Source organism: Mustela putorius, unplaced genomic scaffold (assembly GCF_011764305.1).
Source record: "Mustela putorius furo isolate JIRA1106 unplaced genomic scaffold, ASM1176430v1.1 tig00537227_pilon_pilon_pilon, whole genome shotgun sequence".
NCBI lineage: Eukaryota > Metazoa > Chordata > Mammalia > Carnivora > Mustelidae > Mustela > Mustela putorius.
Genome location: NW_025422368.1, coordinates 39,017,832 through 39,038,326, shown reverse-complemented (window position 1 = coordinate 39,038,326; position 20,495 = coordinate 39,017,832). Strand labels below are relative to the sequence as shown.

At 42.5% G+C, this 20,495-nt stretch overlaps 1 protein-coding gene across 6 annotated transcripts; it reads right to left on the bottom strand.

Moving 5' to 3' along the window:
• Window positions 1–5,418: 5,418 nt before the first annotated feature.
• On the bottom strand, window positions 5,419–19,980 carry MFAP5 (microfibril associated protein 5). 6 transcript variants are annotated; one of them, XM_013056096.2, is made up of 10 exons: window positions 19,706–19,978; window positions 19,124–19,210; window positions 18,118–18,153; window positions 13,262–13,306; window positions 12,738–12,770; window positions 12,097–12,132; window positions 10,189–10,218; window positions 9,386–9,473; window positions 8,730–8,803; window positions 5,419–7,289 (listed from the first exon to the last, which is right to left on the bottom strand). In XM_013056096.2, the coding sequence occupies exons 2-10, from the start codon at window positions 19,179–19,181 to the stop codon at window positions 7,177–7,179; spliced, it is 513 nt and encodes a 170-aa protein (XP_012911550.1). In that variant the 5' UTR covers window positions 19,182–19,210; window positions 19,706–19,978; the 3' UTR covers window positions 5,419–7,176. The 6 variants fall into 6 exon arrangements, with proteins under 6 accessions (XP_012911550.1, XP_004752560.1, XP_044928920.1 ...); XM_004752503.3 differs by having other exon boundaries at window positions 19,124–19,183; window positions 19,706–19,976; XM_045072985.1 differs by lacking the exon at window positions 13,262–13,306 and having other exon boundaries at window positions 19,706–19,980.
• Window positions 19,981–20,495: the final 515 nt, after the last annotated feature.

Here is a 20,495-nt window from a genome sequence, read left to right as displayed (position 1 = left end):
TGTGATCTCTCTTTCTCTGTCAAATAAATAAATAAAGCCTTTAAAAAAAAAATGAACAGGATGATGTAAATATGTATTTTTTTTAAAGATTTTATTTATTTATTTGTCAGAGAGAGAGCGAGAACAGGCAGAGTGGCAGGCAGAGTCAGAGGGAGAGGCAGGCTCCCTGCGGGGCAAGGAGCCCAATGTGGGACTAGATCCCAGGACGCTGGGATCATGACCTGAGCCGAAGGCAGCTGCTTAACCAACTGAGCCACCCAGGCGTCCCTAAATATGTATTTTATTATACCTAGAGCCGTGTTGATTTGAGTGTAGGTGCCCCATGCACAGATGATCTATTTGGCTGCAAGGTAAAAGAAAAAATTATTACTCCCCTATGTCACTAAAACATACTGTGATTCTTAGGAATTGTACCTACACGTACAGTTTATAATTTATGAATTATTTTATTTTACCACTTATTATACTGTGCCTGATCTTTTCATCCTAGTTTCTGTGAGATAATGGTAACATAAGAGCGTAGTTTAACATTACCAAGTTATAGATTACCTTCCAGCAAAGTGGTTTCTCTGAATAACCAGTTGAGGAGCTCTCATTCATTTTATATGAACTTTTTCGAAGTACTTTTGTTTTCAAAGCTGTTGACTTTGAGGTTAACATTGCACATTTTCATAAGCTTTTTATATTAATACTTTGTTGGGGCGCCTGGCTGGCTCAGTCAATGGAGCATGCCACTGTTATTCTCAGGGTTGTGAGTTTGAGCCCCGGGTTGGGTATAGAGATTACTTAAATAAATCAACTCTTGAAAAAAAAAAAAAAAACCAACATTGTTTCCCTTTCTCCGAAAATCTCAGACCTTTTGGAAATGGATGGATAGGTATATGAATGTAACTTTACACAAATAGAGGAAAACTTTTTCTGGGCAGTCCTTATTATCCTTCAATGTAACTCCTTGTGTTTGAGCCTTGGGGACAGAACAGCATGTTAAGAAATGATGTATAATGACACAGTTAATAACCTCAGTGCCCATCTATCCCTTAAGTATCACTTGGGTTATTTTCCACTTAACTGATAGCTTCTATTTGCTCAAATTCCATCTGTTCTTCTTTTTCTGGGTTAAGGGAAGAGGAGAATCTCACAAATATAAGAGATCATCCTGAATTCAGTCCTTACGGTTTTTCGTGTAAATTTAATCATGTACTCCATAAAGCTACACATATGGTAGGTAAACCCACAGAAGAAAGGAAAAGGGAGAGGAAGGAGAAAATTAGCAGAGATAAGAGAAAGGACCTGTAGGTCTTTTTCCCTGCATTAGGAAAAAACCCAGAACCTTCCTGAAAGTGATTGGACAAATTGAAAGAAAGAAAGAAAAAAAAAAAAAAAACACCTTTTATCGGCTGTGTAAAAAATAATTGAGGGTTTGAGGTGAAGTGAAGCTCATTTTGTCAACAGGAAACTATGGGCTCTGCACCTCTATTTATATAAACAGCATTTGCTTTTTCCATCTTGGGTTCTGCCCAGAAGTGGTTGTCTGACTGCTGTTTCTGGTTCTGCTTCATTGGTTTTTAGAAAAAAAAAAAAAAATGTGGCCACATGTTCCTTTCTCTACCACAGAGAACCTCAACAAGTCACTTTCCCTGATATTTGGTTAGTGAAAATGGTAAATGATACAGGATTTCAATGTTGATTGTTGTATTTTTCAACCACATCTTTGCTTCCCTGTGGACCATCCTGCCTCCCTTCTGCTGTGATCCTGAAGTTTTTCCATTCTACCCTGCAAAGTTACAGGTCTCTCGGTACCTCTTCCCCTCACTTTCCAAATTCCCTTTCCCCATCAGAGCTAAGAATTCCCATCTTCTAGCATCCTGGTCCCCTGCCCTGATGATGCCAACCTGCTGTTACTCTCCCATCTGCTAACTCCCTTTGTCCAGCACTCTTCTGTCTTCTTTTCTGTTCATTCTCAAATTTCTTTCTTGCCTGGGTTACAGCTGCCTCAGTACTGGAGGAAAGGTAACCTTAGAGGTTGCAAGTTGTTTGCACCTCAGACCGGGTGTCAGGTAGTTGGTTTGACACAAACACCCTGGGGCAGAGGAGGGAGGAGCTTGTGGCTAGCAACATCTACTTCTCGATGTCATCAAAAGCAAGGCCCAAAAGTCGGGAGACCAGCTGGGGTTTGCACCATCTGCCTGAGAGTCAAATGAATACTAAGAGAAAGTATGCATAGAACTATATTTAGAGTAGAGTGCACACTTGAATTTCCCGTTCAAGGAGAAAGGAGAATTTTCATAAGCATGCAGTGTGGAAAAAGTTAGGCTCAGAGCAGAATCAGCTCAATTTTTAGAAGAGAAAACGGGAGTAAACCTCCCGGCTAGGCAGATGAAGCTGTCATCTTTCAAGGTACCAGGTAGGGATTCAATTCCAAAAATTGCCTAAAGATACATTCTTTTTTTTTTTTTTTTAAAGATTTTATTTATTTATTTGAAAGAGAGTGAGCGAGAGAGAGCATGAGCAGGGGGAGGGGCATGGAGAATGGGAGAAGCAGACTCCCTGCTTGTGAATCCTACAACAATGAGATCTGTTTCTGGGCCAGGAGCCCAGAAACAAGGGGCTCTGATCCCAGGACTCTAGGATCATGGCCAGAGCCAAAGGCGAGCCGAAGGTAGATGCTTACCAACTGAGCCACTGAGCCACTCCTGCCTAAAGACACTTTGACCAAATCCTTTAATTCCAAGATTAAAAATGCACTGTTTTGATTCAAGTAATTATTTTTCATCAAAATATAAATTCCTCACTGAAGAGGGTTATCATTGGTGTTTGCCAGAAAATGGATAATATTAACACCTAAAAGAGTAAAAAGGTTTTCAAATCCTTTCATGGGAGGAACAAGGAATGAAAACTAGAACATCAGAAATGGGATGAAGGTAAAAAACAGTGGGTAAGAATACAGAGGGAAAGGGGGCACCGGGGTGGCTTCGTTGGTTAAGTATCTGCCTTCTGTTCAGGTCATGATCCAGGGTCCTGAGATTGAGCCTCATGTAGGGCTCCCCGCTTAGCAGGGTGTCTGCTTTTCCCTCTGACCCTCGCATGTTCACACGTACTCTCTCGTGCTCTCTCTTAAACAAATAAAACCTTTTTTTTTTAAGATTTTTATTTATTTATTTGATAGACAGAGAGAGATCACAAGTAGGCAGAGAGGCAGGCAGAGAGGGAGGAGGAAGCAGGCTCCCCGCCGAGCAGAGAGCCTGATGTGGGGCTCGATCCCAGGACCCTGAGATCATGACCTGAGCTGAAGGCAGAGGCTTAAACCACTGAGCCACCCAGGTGCCCCAATAAAACCTTTTTTTTAAAAGAGGGAAAGGAGGCGCCTGGGTGGCTCAGTGGGTTAAGCCTCTGCCTTCAGCTCGGATCATGATCTCAGGGTCCTGGGATTGAGCTCTGCATTGGACTCTCTGCTCAGTGGGGAGCCTGCTTCCCCCTCTCTCTCTGCCTACTTGTGATCTCTCTCTCTCTCTGTCAAATAAATAAATAAATAAATATCTTTAAAAAAATAAAAAGATGGAAAGAACAGGAGTGGGGCTCCTGGGTGGCTCAGTCTGTTGACTGACTTACTCTTGGTTTCCGCACAGGTTGTGAGATGTATGCTGCCCCTTCACCCCAGTCTAGCCCCCTATGGGGCTGCGTGCCCACCAGGGAGTTAGCTTGGGATTCTCTCCCTCTGCCCTTCCCTCCACTGCCTCGCCACCTTCTTTCTAAAATAAATAAAGCTGAAAAACAAAAACAAAAAAAAAAACAGGACCAAATCAACCTCTTGAAACTGATCTGGAACTGTTCGCATGGGAAAGTTGTGGTGGAAAATAAGAATTTAGAAGCATAAGGAAAGAATGGGAAGCAAATTAGAAATGTTGGTTTACATATCAAGAATAAAAAAGGTAGAGAACCTAAGAACAACGAGAAATGGGAAAACACTGGAAAATGATCAAGTAGAAGAGAAGCGAGGGTAAATCAAGAAGCTTTACCTAGCTCGACTGTTGGGTCCAAAGGGGTTAAAAAAGGAAAATCATTTTCTGATGAATTGAGGAATTTCCTGGAGGAGAGTAAATGTGGTGTGTTGGAGAACTGATGGCAAAATGGTGGAGTGAGGAAGGTTACAATAGAGAATAGTGGGATAGAGCAATGCTGGTGCTCCTTTTGCAAAGTGGGATAAAAGCGTAAATTGGTGCAGGGGGCAGGGGAGTTGGCAGAGAAGCACCTGGGTGATGCAGTTGGTTAAGACTCCTACTCTGTTTTTGGCCCCAGTCATGATCTCTGGGTTGTGAGATGGAGCCCCTAGTTGGCCTCTTCACGCAGCACAGAGTCAGCTTGCGATTCTCTCTCCCTCTGCCCCTCCCTACTCTGCGTGCTCTCTCTCTAAAGTAAATAAATTAAAAAAAAAAAAAAAAAAAAAAAACTTGGGGCGCCTGAGTGGCTTCGTCTGTTGAGGATGGACTCTTGATTTCATTCAGGCTGTGATCTTAGTGTCGTAAGATCCAGCTCTGAGCTTAGCTTGTTCCTCTCCCTCTGCTGCCCCCACCCCGCCCCTCTCACGCACTCTCTCTCCCTCTCAAATAAATGAATAAATCTTGAAAAATAAAAAATTGTTTTTTAAAGATTTTTTGTTTTTTAAAGATTTTATTTATTTATTTGATAGAGAGAGACAAAACGAGAGAGAGAACCTAAGCCGGGGGAGTGGGAGAGGGAAAATCAGGTTTCCTGCTGAGCAGGGAGCCTGGTGTGGGGCTTGAATCCAAGACTCTGGGATCATGACCTGAGCCGAAAGCAGACACTTAATGACTGAGCCACCTAGGCGCCCCAAGAAAATTGTTTAAAAATTAAAAAAGCAGGGTGCCTGGGTGCCTTCAGCTCAGGTCATGATTTCAGGATCCTGGGATCAAGCCCTGCATCGGGCTCTCTGCTCTCTGCCCACCCCACCCCCGCTCCCGCCTGCCTATCTACCCACTTGTGATCTCTCTCTCTCTGTTAAATAAAGAAATAAAATCTTTTAAAAAAATTTTTAAAAATCACAAATTTGTGGAGCGCCTGGGTGGCTCAGTTGGTTAAGCATCTGCCTTCGGCTCAGGTCATGATCCTGGAAGCCCAGGATCAAGTCCAGCATTGGGCTCCCTGCTCAGTGGGGAGTCTGCTTCTCCCTCTGACCTCTCCCCTCTCATCCTCTTTCTCTCTCTCTCTCTCTCTCATTCTCTCTCTTTCAAATAAATAAACATATAAATAAATAAAATCTTTGAGACTGAAGCACTACCTATTGTGCTAACAAGGCACCTAAATAAATAAAATCTTTTAAAAAAGGCACAAATTCCTGTCATTTTAAACATATGAGAAAAAGAAACAAACAAATACAAAACCACTCATCCAGAAAAGGAATAAAGAAAAACTTATTTTAAAATGTTTAATTTGCAATATACTCAATACTGGGATTGAGGTGCTTTGTGGTGGGAATGCCACCTCATTCAATATATGGTAGGAGGGTCATGTTCATGGTGAGATTCTTAAATGATTCTTGGAAATTCTGTGCCTGTTGAGATTTCTCTACAGTGGGTATAATATCCACTTAATAAGTCTATTTATATATGAGGATATTTACTTTTAGAGGCTATAGAGCAGAGATTACATGCTTTGGGTCTTTTCCTAGCATTTCTCTTTAATCAGTTGTGCAAATCCCATTAAACTAAATTGTTTCTTAACAGCAAAATCTGATGCTCATTTACATAGTTTTCTTTCAAGAGGAAAAGAAGTCAACCCTACCAAGCAGAGAGGAATTCTGAGTGTGTAACTTGCCTCAAAGTGTCTTACTTCCATTGATTTTTGTGGGCTTCTTTGGAAGGTTATTAAGTTATTCAAATAGAAGCATCTATAGTGTGTAATCAGTAACCTGTAATAGGATTTTTTTTTCTGTTGTGTTGTGGACTACTGTCTTAACATGAAATTTCTCCTCTTATAAGCAGACATGAAGGCTATGAATTAGACTGCATCTAGGCTTCAAGAAATACGAATAATCCACTTAAATCTTGAGAATCACAGAAGGAAAAGATACCTTAGAATCAACATAAATCTAACCTTGTAGTGTTAAAGATGGGAAATTAAACCTAGTTTACTGGTTTACCAGGTTACTGTTAGAGCCAACATAAAAATGTAGGTTGTGTAAATATTGTGTTTTATTACTCTTTGTTATAAACCATTTGGCAAACTTGGCCTGCCTATTAAAATTTAAGTCTGAATGCTCTTCTTAAGCACCAAATCAAGCTATTCTGGAGTCCATTTGCATGGTAATTTCTACAGATTTTGTCTAGTGATGATGATGAAAGAAGTAGCGACAAATCAGGAAAACCCTGACCAAACTCAGAAATTATTTCACATTAAAATGTCTAATTTGAGAGGGTGGGCTAACCGCCATATGACCAAAAACAAGTAAATGAGACTTTGTACCCCTGCCTGCCAGTTGGACAACTACATGAAAAAGTGAACAGGGAACCATGAGTCCCAGTTCCATACATAGCCTACTCCTCTCTCTTTTTCCTTGGCCTCTGAACGCAGCAGACCTCATCTTGGGTCTTTATGTGTTGCCAGTAGGATTGTGTAGCTCTGCGTTCTGGAGAATTCTCTAGGACTACAAAAATTACCATGACTCTTCTGAAAAAATCCAAGCAGGCAAATCCAGCAAAATAGTTAAAATAAGAGTAAAAAAGTCTATGTAAATGAATGACATGTTAATCTAGGAAGCTCTTGAAAATGTTTAAAAAAAAAAAAATGGAGTTCTAAGGCCAGCCAAAATGGACAGCAACAGCTTCTTCCTCCCTAAGATCTAGTTCAGACAGATCCGACGGTCAATATTAACCTAAAGTTTATTTTCCTTTGAAATTGTGTGTAGGGTGTTTGTATATAAGCCACATGGTTATCATTAATCTACATCTATGATATTGAGAAACAGCAAAACCATGCAATAATACAGACTGTGTTATCAGTCAGAGAATGGAGGCAAAAGCTAGGCACTGCAAAGGGATTGGCTTAAGAAATACTAATGTCTATGGGTTAGCGGACAATGGTTGGACAAGAAGGAGTTCCCTCTTGTTAGGGCATTCTCTTCCTCCCACCCACACATTATTCTTTCCTCTTCCTTGGTGATCACAGACCGCTGGGTCTCTGCAAATTCACATTTTCACAGGGTGGAAGTCGGAAGTAGTGGGAGCGACGGAGTCGTCTTGGGGGTAAACCAGCCATTTGACGGCAAAGTTCATCTAGAAGAGAAGCAGAGCATAATGGGTTGGGAATGCAAAATAGGTAACAAGGGCTTCCATGTTAAGAGATAGAGGGCCGTAGGGTTCTGTAGTGAAAGACTGAAGAGAACTAGATCTGGGCTACAACCCCAGATGTGCAGCTTACTGTTATTTATTACTTACTAGAAATTTCCTTAACTTTGTTGAATCACACTATCCCTTCCAGGATAATAAGCATTAAATACCAGCCTCCACAGTGTAGTTGTGAGTATTAAAATGAAATAATATGTGCAAAGTACCTAGCCCAGGTGGCAGGTAAATTTTAGGTTCCTCTGGACGCCTAGCTCCCAGTTCTTATAATCATGGATTTATTAATAGCAAAAACCATGAGATTCAGTCATTGACTATCTGTTTACTACGTGCAAATAGCTAATTTTAGTAAATCCCCTGAGACATTTGAAAGTGCCTAGAGTCCAAAGTACTCATCCCTCAGTCTCAAGGTGCTTCCCTTGCAGGTGCTTGCACAAGGCCAGTGGGGGCAAGTAATAAGTTTCCTTCTGCGAAGTTAACTACAGCTCTTACTCAGAAGCTCAGTGCAGGATGGGCTGCTGAGTCAGAAGGGGCTGTGTCTGTGGTGCCTTCACCAACCACACTTAGCGTTCGGGGCTGGCCATAGGGAAGGTGAGAAGTATCTTTATTCCCACAATGCATGGTTTATAACCACACACTTTGGACTCTTGTAATCTTGTTTTTCTTTTTTAAAGTTGTTCTACCCTCATTTATTTCTAAATTTTCACAATAAGTAATTTCAATGGTTCTTGGAATTGGCAGACTGTTTAAAATGTTGCCAACTTCAAAATGTCCAATCTGGTTTATTTTTATTATTATTTACTTATAGGCTCTATACAAACATCAGTGTCTCCAAATTAGTAGATTTTTTTTTTTTTACAAAGTTGTTCCTTTATGAACATGGCTGCCAATTCTTAATCTACTATTTGTAATGGCTGACTTGGCATTTTTTTTTTTTTAAGTTTTCTTTCTTTCTTTTTTTTTTTTTTTTGTAATCTCTATACCTAATGAGTGACTCAAACTCATGACCCCAAGAACAAGAGTTGCATGCTTTCCAGACTGAGCCAGCCAGCTGGCCCTGACTTGTGCTTTTCACCTTGAACCCCAGTGAGCTTCATAGCAGCTAGGGCTTCAGAAAGCTCTATGTGTAGGAGAAGGTGGGGGTTACAACCTAGCTGGAAAGAGACCCAAGCACCGTTTTCTTACATATTAAGCATACTTCTTTACTTAGATTGCTTATTTAGCATAACTTGGCAAACCAGGGAGTTGATGGGGGTTAAGGAGGTGGCCTAAAGCCCTCCTCAGAAGCCAGACCTTGGAACCATTAGGACCATGTTTCTACTCCTCTCTCTCATAACTGCCCCTCCCACTGACACCCAGCCATCATCTTACCTTTCATAACTTCGTGTTCTTTACAGACAAGACGAGAGCAGATCTCATTGTTGATGATGTACATACGTCGTAAACTGCCAGAGTCCCAGTAACATGATTAGGAAAGTAGATAGAAAAGAGCATTGGGAGGGAGAACTAGCCTAGGCCAAGGTTGCCTGCTCAACTTCTGTATTCCCCACTCTCCCTAACTGTTCTCCTCCACTCTGGATTTCCTTAATTTTTCTGGACTGCTTTTTCTTCCCTCCCAGAGGAATGCAGGGGATGGAATGGTATTAATTATTCTTCTTAGTGATACTTTGCACACTCCCACCTAGAGTTAAGTTGAATACTCCTCCCCGCTATTGGATCTTTCGCTTCAGCCTTTTTCCGTGAGGTACTAGATTTCACTGTACCAGTACTTCTCTCATGACTATCTTTTCCCCAGCTCTCATCTCACTAGCCTTCTAGCATCTAGTCATACTGGTCAATCTGTTCTCCATATACCTCAGTTCAGATTCCGGGTTCTATCTGGCACCAGCAGGAATAGCTAAGGATCATGTTAAAAACTCCTTCTAGCTTCCAAAAAGTGAAACCCCAGAGTGGGTGTTCATTAAGCAGTTACGGACATGAAACCACTACCATGGATGATGCTTTCTACCTGTCCTGGGACCCCTTACCTTGTGAAACATAACTGATGAATGCATTGTTTAACTGGCCGATGCACAGAGTAGAGTCTCGTGCAGGCAAATTTTTCATCCCGGCAGTCTGAAGAAGTCCAGCAGAGAAAACAGGGATCCACAAAGGATTCAAGAGACGGAAGAAGGTAGACAGAATGGGGGGAAAAAATACGAAGTGATCTCTACACAGGATTATTACAAGTTGGGGGAATGCCCTCCCTATTGGCCAAAAGAGAATGGTAGAAAATTGGCTGAAATAAAATTTAGGTGCTTTCCTACCTGGAAGCAAAAGTAGATAAAATAATCTCAGGGTTCTTCTAGGAAAGTCTTTCTAGGGTTATCCAGGTGGCCATATGAAATATAAACTGAGATGCTTTTAACCCCATTCTAAAGAATCAGAATTCTTAGGGGGGCCACAGTTTCTGTTTTAGTAGTTACCAATCCTAGATGCACATCAGAATCATCAGTACACTAGAGAGAGCAACTTTGGGCATGGCAACCAGAGTAATACTGAGTCCTTGCTGTCACTTCCTAACTCATTAACCACCACAGAAAGTCCAAAGGCAGCTTAGGAAGAGGAATCTTTCAGGACCATCCAACAATGGTCCCATCTTTTTCCCATGAGCTTGAGGATAAGACTTTATTAAAAAAAAAAAAAAGTAGAAATGAAGGACACTAAAAATACTCCTTGAGAAAGAACTGGAAGCAAGCTAGAAGGTATATCAAGTATCCTCCAAAGAGCAAGGAGGTATGAATCCCTGAGAAGAAAGCTGAAGAAAAAGATGTGCAAAAGACATTCATACCTGTTGTGGTATTTTTATCAGCAGGAGAAGCTGGAAGAGAGAAATTTTACTCAGTTATTACCAGTTCTAGAAGTCACTACTTCTGCAACTGTCATGTTACCTCACTTATAAATAAAAAACCAAAGGAGTTGATAGTGCTTTTAGCAACTTCTAACAGAAAACCCACAGTGGGCTGTACTGTTCCACAAAACTGGAAAGATTTAGAAGTTAGGATGGGAAATCTGATTTTGCCTTTCTCCTCTTCTAGAATTGAAAATGTATCTTTGTTTTGTTGACCAAAAGCACATTTAGTGGAGACACCATGCAAGGATCCCTATGCCCAGAAGAGCTTTATCCTACAGCTAAGGAGAGAAAAGATTGTTACCCTGTAGAAGCTCTTACTCATAAAAGAAAATTTCTTCTCTGTAAATCAAATACATCATCGAGGGTTCTCTCAGATAAAAGTTATTCAGCAAAGAATAGCAAAGGTCACAGCCATAGCCAAACCTAATCTAAGGTCAAGTTAAATACAAGCCTAACTTGTAGAATGAATAATAGGAGTAAGATGAGTCTTGGGAAGACACTAACCATGGGATTTATGTGTCAAAATGCCATTGGAAGAGTTGCTGGTAGATAGAATACTATGGGAAGAATGCTACATGATCTCATCTATTCCCTGGTTTCAATGGCAGACTTACATGCTGAGAAATCTCAGACTTCTACTTCCAGCCCAGATCTCTTTCAAGCTCCCAACCTATAAAGCCACCTGCCATTTTATGGAAGAGTTTGTCGATTTTTCAAAGATCCTTCAAATCTAACATGTCTTAAACTGTCCTACTTACCCTTCACCAATTCAACATGCTCTTCAGTGAACGGTCCCACCATCTACCCAACAGGACACTGGACGTCATCTCAACAGTCCCCTATCATAGCTCACACTTAATTCTCCCTGCCTCCACCTCAGTGAGTTCAGGCCATCATCTTTTATTGGGACTAGTGCAATAGCATCCTGGCTGGATTTCCAATTCACAAATCTGATGGGAACCTTTCTTTGTCTAAAACTATTCTGATGGGTTTTTAGTTCCATCCTAAGCCTTTCTTGGATCGTGTTTCCTTCACCCCAGAGCTCTTCTCTCTAATTACTCGATTCACTTTCAGTTGTCATTCTAGAAGCCACTTAATCAGTGTGTCCTCCACAGAACCCTTTCCTAAGCCCCGGCACTGACTATACTCAAGGACTCTCTTAGTCTTCTATTCCTTCTGTTGCTTATCCTGATTATGGCCTTTTGTGAAATTAAATAAAGTTACACATTTGTTTATCTTGTGTAGTAGACAAAAAAAAAATACCAAGTAAAAGAAAATCAGTTTTGTTCATCTTTATATTCCTGATACTCAGTAGTAAGTTTGCGATAACTATTTCTTCAAAATCTAGTTTCTGTCTCCTTTTCCCACATCCTACCCCTTGTTTCTTGTAGGTTTTGCCCTAATTGTTTTAAAAAAATGTTTCTTCAATGTGCCAAGCTCTATTTTGTGTTCAAATCTTGGAACATACTGTTCCTTCTTTGACTGCCTGGCTGGCTCCAGTTCTTCTTTCAAGAATCAGTTCAACCGTTACTTTGAGGAAGTTTCCCTTTAGCTTCCCAAACATTGACTGTTTATATATTTGTCTTGCCTTTACCCACCCAGGCTCGGAAACTCTGAGGAAAAGATCGCATATTGGTGTTTTGTACATCAAACAGCCAGCACAATCCCTGCATGTTACGGGATCAAAAATGCCATTCATCTAAATTGAACTGTTGGAAGAATGTGCTCATTGAACTGTAGTCGCGTCTATTTCGGATCCTTCACCAGCTGTACTGCCTTCCAGAATGGGCTCTGGGGAAAGCCCAGAATGGCCCCAGTGGCCCTGGGATCCCCATCTGAACTCACCCAGGTCATCTGTGGAAGGCTCGATATCAGCCAGAACTGAAAAGGCACAAAACAGCAGGTGTGAGGAGGGCTTTGAACTGGCAAGGGGGAAGGCAGAGGAGAAAAAGGAAGAATGGAGGGGTGCCTGGGTGGCTCAGTCGGTTGAGTGTCTGACTCTTGGTTTCAGCTCAGGTCATGATCTCAGGGTCTTGAGATCAAACTGCAGCTTGGGCTCTGCACTGGGCCTGGAACCTGCTTCGGATTTTCTCTCTGCCCCTCCCCCCATTAAAAAAAAAAAAAGATTGAGAAAAAGGGAGAATGGAGGTATTGGGGCAAAGTCAAGGCTGTGGCTGGGTTTGTGTGTTATATCCAAGGGATTAGGATTAGGGCTAATTGAAGTAATTGTGAAATTTTTTGAAGAATATTTGGCCTACTGACATTATAGTTTATAATACATGCCTTGTTTTAGGTAATCATCCACTTTGTTTCATCTTTTTAGAGGACTGGGGGACTCCTTCCCATTATCCCACTGTCACTGAACAAAACACCCCCAATCCCTCTATTCCTTTCTTAGACAAAAATACAGGACTAATTCAAAAGCTGGAATATATTGTGGATATTAACAAGACTCAAGCCATTTTAAAAGCAGTAGTAAGACTTACCTGTTTCATCTGTAGAGGGCTCATTCACCAGATCTGCAAAGACACAGCACAGGAAATAAAAACACACAGGCAGGGCACTTGGGTGGCTCAGTGGGTTAAGCCTCTGCCTTTAGCTCAGGTCATGATCTCAGGGTTCTGGGACTGAGTCCCGCATGGGGCTCTCCGCTCATCAGTGAGCCTGCTTCCCCTCTCTCTCTGCCTGTCTCTCTGCCTACTTGTGATCTCTCTCTCTGTCAAATAAACAAATCTTTAAAAAAATATATTAAAAAACACAGGCAGAAAAAGTGGGAAAGAGAAGCAGCAAAAAGGGTTGATCTAAAAGGAGGCAAGAAAGATCGAAATGAAAGGATGTGGGCTCCTGGGCCATATCCTCACAGCATCAGGGGTATCTAAGACAGACACTTGGGTCTGCATGAGCTCAGAGTGCCCACTGACCTCTTTTCTATGCCTCATTTATCATTGTACAGATATCATCCTCAATCCTTCTGTTCCCAGGATGAAAACAAAGAAAAAGGGTAGCTTACTAGGATCTTCTGTGAATGTCTCTAGAGTCACTGGAGTCACATCATCTGAATAAAGAAAAAAAGCAGGAAACATTTATTTTTAATTAAAGTAATTTTTGAAGATTTTATTTATTTGCAGGGCGCTTGGGTGGCTCAGTGGGTTAAGCCTCTGCCTTCAGTTCAGGTCCTAATCTCAGGGTCCTGGAATGAGCCCCGCATCAGGCTCTGTGCTCAGCAGGGAGGCTGCTTCCCCCCTTTTCCTGCCTGCCTCTCTGCCAACTTGTGATCTCTCTCTGTCAAATAAATAAATAAAATATTTTAAAAAATGATTTCATTTATTTGAGATAGAGAAAAAAAAAAAACCATGAGCAGTGGGGAGGGGCAGAGGGAGAGGGAGAAGCAGACTTCTCACTGAGCAGGGAGCCTCTACCTAGGACTTGATCCCAGCACCCCGGGACCATGACCTGAGCTGAAGGCACATGCTTAACCAACTGAGCCACCCAGGGGCCCCCAGAAAACACTTTCTGAGCATTCCCTGTCCCCCTCCCATTCTTGCACTCGCAGTAAGTGAAATCTGTCTAGCACAGTTGCCAATGCACAGTGAGTATCCCACAATTGTTTTTCGTTGTTTGTTTCTCCACCCAAGTCCTTTCCCCACAAACCAAACAAATGTCAGTTTCCCACTTCCATGAATATACACATACAGTCCTAGCCCAGAATATCCTTTTCCCTTTGTCTCCCATGCCCATCAGATAATCCTCCACAGGCATCCCCTAAGTTTAGGAATAGAAGAATAACATATTTCATTGTCCTATCAGATAATAATGTAATAGCTAATTTGGGTTTACTAGGTGCCAGGCACTACTTAAAAAATCTGTTTTTACAGAGGATAAAATTTGAGCACCCAACAAGTAAATAATTTACCCAAGGTTATACAGCTTGTTGCAAGTACAACGGATTGATGATCTCTTTGCAATACTTAATTTACGTGCAAATTGTCTTTACCAAAGACACTGATTCCGATAATTACAGGTTTGAAATAATTGGATATCAGTTTGCTGATATGTTTACATACAAGTATGCTCACCCAAGGCAATGTGGATGATTTTCTTTTCTTTCTTTCTTTCTTTCTTTCTTTCTTTATTTATTTATTTGACAGACAGAGATCACAAGTAGGCAGAGAGGCAGTCAGGGAGAGGAGGAGGCAGGCTCCCTGCTGAGCAGAGAGCCCTATTCAGGGCTTGATCCCAGAACCCTAGGATGATGACCTGAGTCGAAGGCAGAGGCTTTAACCCATTGAGCCACCCAGGCACTCTGTGGATGATTTTCCGATGCTCAGAAGAAGTGAGGTGAGAGAAGAGAGGGTGTGTTTGTAGAGAATACCTTGCAGTTAATCATTGGAAAGTAAAGGCAGTAGGAAAAATAAAAAAATAAATGGTCCAGGTCTTAAGGTGGAATCTATTAGGATATGCTAAGAAAACTGTATCTGAAACTATAAATAACAGCACTACTTAAAACAAATTCTCTCAACTTTATTATTTTTTAAAGGTTTTATTAATTTATTTGGCAGAGAAAAAGAGCACAAGTAGGCAGAGAGGCAGGCAGTGAGCCGAGGAGGGAAGCAGGCTCCCCGCTGAACAAAGAGCCCCACGACACAGGGCTCCATCCCAGGACCCTGAGATCATGACCTAAGCCAAAGGCAGAGGCCCAACCCCCTGAGCCACCCAGGCGCCCCAAATCGTCTCAACTTTAAAAAGCAAAATAACAACGCAATGTTAACACCTAATTATTTAAATATCCCATCTATAATTACTCTTTCTTGCAGATGACTTATCGTCATAATCTAGTTTGCCCACTAGGGGTCAGCAAATTGTTTGCTTTGACTTTTTCCTTACAACTTCAGCGTCTAAATGCTACGTTTTGTCTGGAGAAAATAGCGTTTTTATAAAGCATGCCAGAGCTATTGACCACTGTGGCAGAGGCAAAACGCAAATAATGCGTTCTGAAGCAATTTCCCCCGCTGCTTACATAATCCTCTTTTTAAAAAAATTCCAGGTAGAAAGTCATCAGATCTGACAAAAGAGCCCTTTTATAGTTAACACTCAGCATTAGCTTTCGTATTTCAGATGAAATTTTGGTAAAAGAAATCGAAGTCTGTTCCAATCCCTAGGACGTTTGAAAAACCCCTAGCGCGAGTCCTTCCAAAAACCCTTAAGAGCGGAGTGGAGCCTTTCCAGGGTGTAGCTAAATGCCGCCAGTTCCTTTTCTATCTGCATTCCAGTCCAGTCGCTCACAGATATGCAAGTGAACCGGTGGGTGAGCAGAGGGGTTAAGAATGAGTCCTTGCCGTCACCTCAGAATTTCTGGATGGAGTACTGGTTTTTGGTGTATTCCTCAGATTATCCATCTTTCCCGTGAGCTACCACCGCATAAATGCTTATCTAGGATTCATGTTCTCTGAAAAGAAATCCCAAGTAGGCAATTTTTTAAAAGATTTTATTTATTTATTTGACAGAGAGAGATACAGGGAGAGCAGAAACACAAGCAGGGGGAGTGGGAGAGGGAGAAGCCGGCTTCCTGCCCCGCAGACAGCCTGATGTGGGTCTCGATCCCAAGACCCTGGGATCATGACCTGAGCTGAAGGCAGACCCTTAACGACTGAGCCACCCAGGCACCCCTTAAGTAGGCAATTTTTACAAGACCAGTGCTCTAACCCCTGAGCTACCGAGCCTTCCCCTATGTAGGCAATTTTTAAAAAAGATTTTATTTATTAGGGACAGAAAGCATGGCTCAAGCGGCGGGCGGGGGGGGGGGGGGCATGGGAAGGGATAGCAGCAGGCAGAGGGAGGAGGAGGCTCCCCTGTGAGGCAGAGTCCCATGCAGGCTCTATCCCAGGACCCCCGGATCATGACCTGAGCCAAAGGCAGACACTTAACTGACTGAGTCACCCAGGAGCCCCTTAAATAAACATTTTATTTTATATTTATTTTTAAATGCTTTACTTATTTGATGGGGAGAGAGAGAGCACAAGCAGGGGGAACAGCAGCAGAAGGAGAGGGAGAAGCAGACTCCCCACTGAACAGAGAGCCCACACGGGGCTCAACCCCAGGACCCTGGGCTCATGACCCTAGCCGAAGGCAAATGCTTAACCTATTGAGCCACTCAGGTGCCCCTTAAGTAAGCATTTTTTTTTTTTTTAAGATTTAATTTATTTGACAGAAATCACAAGTAGGCAGAGAGATAGGCAGAGAGAAAGGAAGAAACAGGCTCCCCGCTGAGCAGAGAGCTCCATCCCAGGACCCAGGGATTATGACCCGAGTGGAAGGCAGAGGCTTTAACCTACCAAGCCACCCAGGTGCCCCTTAAGTAAGCATTTTAATCATATCATATTTCTTCTAGAAAAGCACCCCAAACTTGTAGACAAGGACTAGACTTTAACCAGCCCAGAGAATGAATGCAAAAGTTCTTTGCTAATGCTGAACTCTGAAGGCTCAGAAAATTTGGGATTCAGAATTCTTTACCTGAAACAGATTTAAAAAAAAAAAGTTGTGTTTCTTTATTTTTATCTTCTGTACCACGATGTACAGAAAGAAATTATATTGTGCCCCAATGCACACATAGAGAACTGAAATGAGTTTAAAAAGATAATGCTTTACTCTGGAAATGTTCTTGCAATGTACCCCGCTTTTATTTTAGTCTGTACTAATTCATTAAAAATTACCCATTGTGATCTGCTAATTTGATTTTATGGTCCATTAATGGGTTACATACTGCTGCGTTCTCAGGAGTTGGGAAAAGTAAGAGATAAATTGTAATAATGTTGAATGTCTAGAGGCAGAGTGGAGATGTTTGATTGGAGTTTCCATCATCAAGCTGTAGGAAGTGGCCACTTGGAAACCAAAACTTTTGGTTTCTGCCATTAGTGCCAGAATTTCGCTGTAGTACTGAGATGACTTTTTATTCTGTCTGCATGTTAGTTTCTCTGTTGCTACATGGATAGGAAAAAGCTGTTAAGATTAGTAGGGTTTTCTCAGTGAGATAAGAGCTACATATAGGAGAGAGGAAACAAGAGATGGGTATAGAGGAGGATTTAGGCAAGGTATTTCACTTGTTAAAAAGTAAGAAGGGGGGCGCCTGGGTGGCTCAGTGGGTTAAGCCGCTGCCTTCGGCTCAGGTCATGATCTCAGGGTCCTGGGATCAAGTCCCGCATCGGGCTCTCTGATCAGCAGGGAGCCTGCTTCCTTCTCTCTCTCTCTCTCTCTCTCTGCCTGCCTCTCAGTGTACTTGTAATTTCTCTCTGTCAAATAAATAAATAAAATCTTTTAAAAAAATAGTATATACAATGATATTTTAAATAAATAAATAAATAAAAAGTAAGAAGGTTTGTGGCTCCTGGGTGGCTCAGTTGTACAGCATCTCCCTTCAGCTCGGGTCATGATCCCGAATCCTGGGATCGAGTCCCATATCAGGCTTTCTGCTGGGTGGGAAGCCTGCTTCTTCTTCTCCCACTCCCCTTCCTTGTGTTTCCACTCTTGCTGTGTCTCTTTCTGTCAAATAAATAAATAAAATCTTAAAAAAAAAAATAAAGGCAAGGAACTTTGATGAACAGGATAACAGGGTTGTGGAAACTGGTGAGCTGAATCCGATTTTCCATACTTAGGCAATGTGATTCTCTGTTATATCATAGATGCTTTAACTCTGACCATTCATCTGCATTATTCTTATATCCCCAGCAGATAGGGCACATGACTGACTCAGCTGGAAGAGCATATTACTCTTGAATCACGGGGTCTTGTGTTCAAACCCACACTGGGGGTAGAGATTCCGTAAATATATACTCAAAACACAGAAGAGTCCAGTTCCAAAGGTTTACCTACCTCCTCGTTGACCACGGACTCCTAGTGGTGTCCAATCTGTACCAAAGGACAGAGAAGAGAGATAAATGACTCCAGCTCTACACCCCATCAAGCTTTTATAGGATGAATCAAAAAATGATGGGAAATGGTTGTACTTTATTTTTCTGCATTCTATTTCTGTATAGTTCAGTACAAAATCACTCAGACCATTAGTGCTGACATGGAAACCCTCAAGAAAAATACATTCCTGAGAATAAAGCCCTGCTTTGCCAAGCCCTGACATGGGATGCCCTCTTGCCCTCATTCCCTAGCAGGAGTCAGATCCTGTTCAGCAGTCGGGGCTAACTGCCTTTCTGAAGTGTCCTGTCCTAACCCCACAGCCATAGTCCGAACTACACTATGAACAAGGCACAAAGTAATTTTCTGACAGTGTGGACCTGGCAGCATGAGAAAATAGAGCAGGATTTCTTCAAGGTGCCAAGATTCCCTTTCCATGGCCAATCTTTCAGCTCTGTTCTGTGACATCTGTGATAGCTTTTCTTTAGCGCATAGCTTGGCACGTTTGTGTGCATGTGAATGCATGTGTGTGTGTGCCGGAGCTAGTGTGGGTAGGTGTGAGTGTATATATTCCCACTGTGCCCCTTCACGCACTGAATTTGGTCCCGTTTCTTATTAACTGTTTCTTATTAGCTGTCTCCGTATGTTTGCAAATACATTGGCGTGTCAGCTTCTCTTTCCTCTGTTGACCGGTACATTGATGTGTGTGTGTGACCCTCTTTTGGGGTTAATAAGCATTTGTGTGGATCTTATATTCATAACCCTCCACATACTTCCCAAGTCTGAGATCATCTCTGGTCTCATCCCAGCCCCTGCTTGTCAGACACAAATCTGCCCTTTTCTTGAATATTAGTTCTAGAACTCGGGAGCCAGAACGACTGCTGCCAGTCCCCATCACCATCCCACCCCATAACCTACAGCTCCACATTCCCCCCAGGAGCTGGAGAAAAGATTGAAGGGAGGGACTCACCAGAGGGGATGAGGAGGGCAGTGAGGAACAGCAGCACCTTGGGTCCCAAGAGCAGCATATCTGAGAGTGGTGTTGGGAGAGGAGAAGCTGTGATGTTCAGGACACATCAGCATCTGAGGCCCAGGCAGGGCTGCCTGGAGGGTCCCTGTCTCTTTGTCTGCCCAGGGCTTTCCCTGGTCCCCTGTGCAACTCCAACCTTTTCTCTTTTCTTTCACCCAACATTTCTCCCTCAAATTCTCTCTTTGATCACTTACCATCACTCTCATTCTCATGCCTTTTTTCTGCCAAGTCAGAGGAAACTATATACTCTCGATGGTGCATGGTTGCCCCCAGTGTGTGGCCACTTTCACCCCCGGTGTCTAGTATTTTGATATCCGTGACTTTTAAATATCATCCACTTATCTTGGTGTCTCGTCTTGAATTCCAAGGATAAATGGGGTATTCACTCAATCCAAGTCAGTGACATTCCCCACGGCCCCCCTCCGGCCTTTCAGTTTCAACACACACACACACACACACACACACACTCTCACCCCGCACACCCTCTGTCTGTCTAGGGTTTTGTACAATCAAACAACTCACTGTGTATTTTTCCTCTGCTCTGTCCACCGAGTCCTTTGGCGGCCGAATGGGCCTCTCTCCTTCTCACGCTGTTTCTACTTTGGCTGGAGAATAAGATGAACAGGGCCACTCCCTGGGAAGGACTTCAAATTTGGCCTACTCTGAAACAATGAGATGAGGGAGAGCGAGGGGGAGAGAGAGAGAGAGAGAGAGAGAAAGCCAGGCTGGAGGAGTGTGATGAGGCGGGAATGAGAAGGGGGCTGGGGCTTTGCAGTCACTCACACCCTCATTCCAAAGGTTATGACCACACCAGTGAGGGATGCTGCTGTTCCCTGGGAGGCCGGGCTTCTGCTGGCAAAAGCCTTTCTTCCATGAGCTTCTTTTCCCTCTTGCAACCTGGCCCCAGTCCCTAGTCCCCAGCCCCTTTCTGCCTTGGGTTCCTTTTCATCTTTGGATGGTCGGCCATCCTTCTTCTTCTGCCCTTCTCTGTCCGTCCTCCATGTTTGAATCTTCTCCATCCTCCTGTCTCGCTGTCTTCTTCAGCATTCATCTCTTCACCACCAACAAATTCCTTTATGTTCCTATATTTCTCTCTTTCTCTTTTTTCTCTTTCTTGACCCACACACATTCAAGAATGTGATTCCCCCACCCCCGGGAATCCTATTTATTCCATATTCAAACACACACAGACACCACATGAGTTTTGTCTAAGAGGAGGGTTGGCTGTTAGGAAAAGTTGAAAAATATAGTACTATCTGAATCCTTTTGAAGTGGGGAGGAGCTCTGTGAGAAGACATGTTAGTCTTCTTCT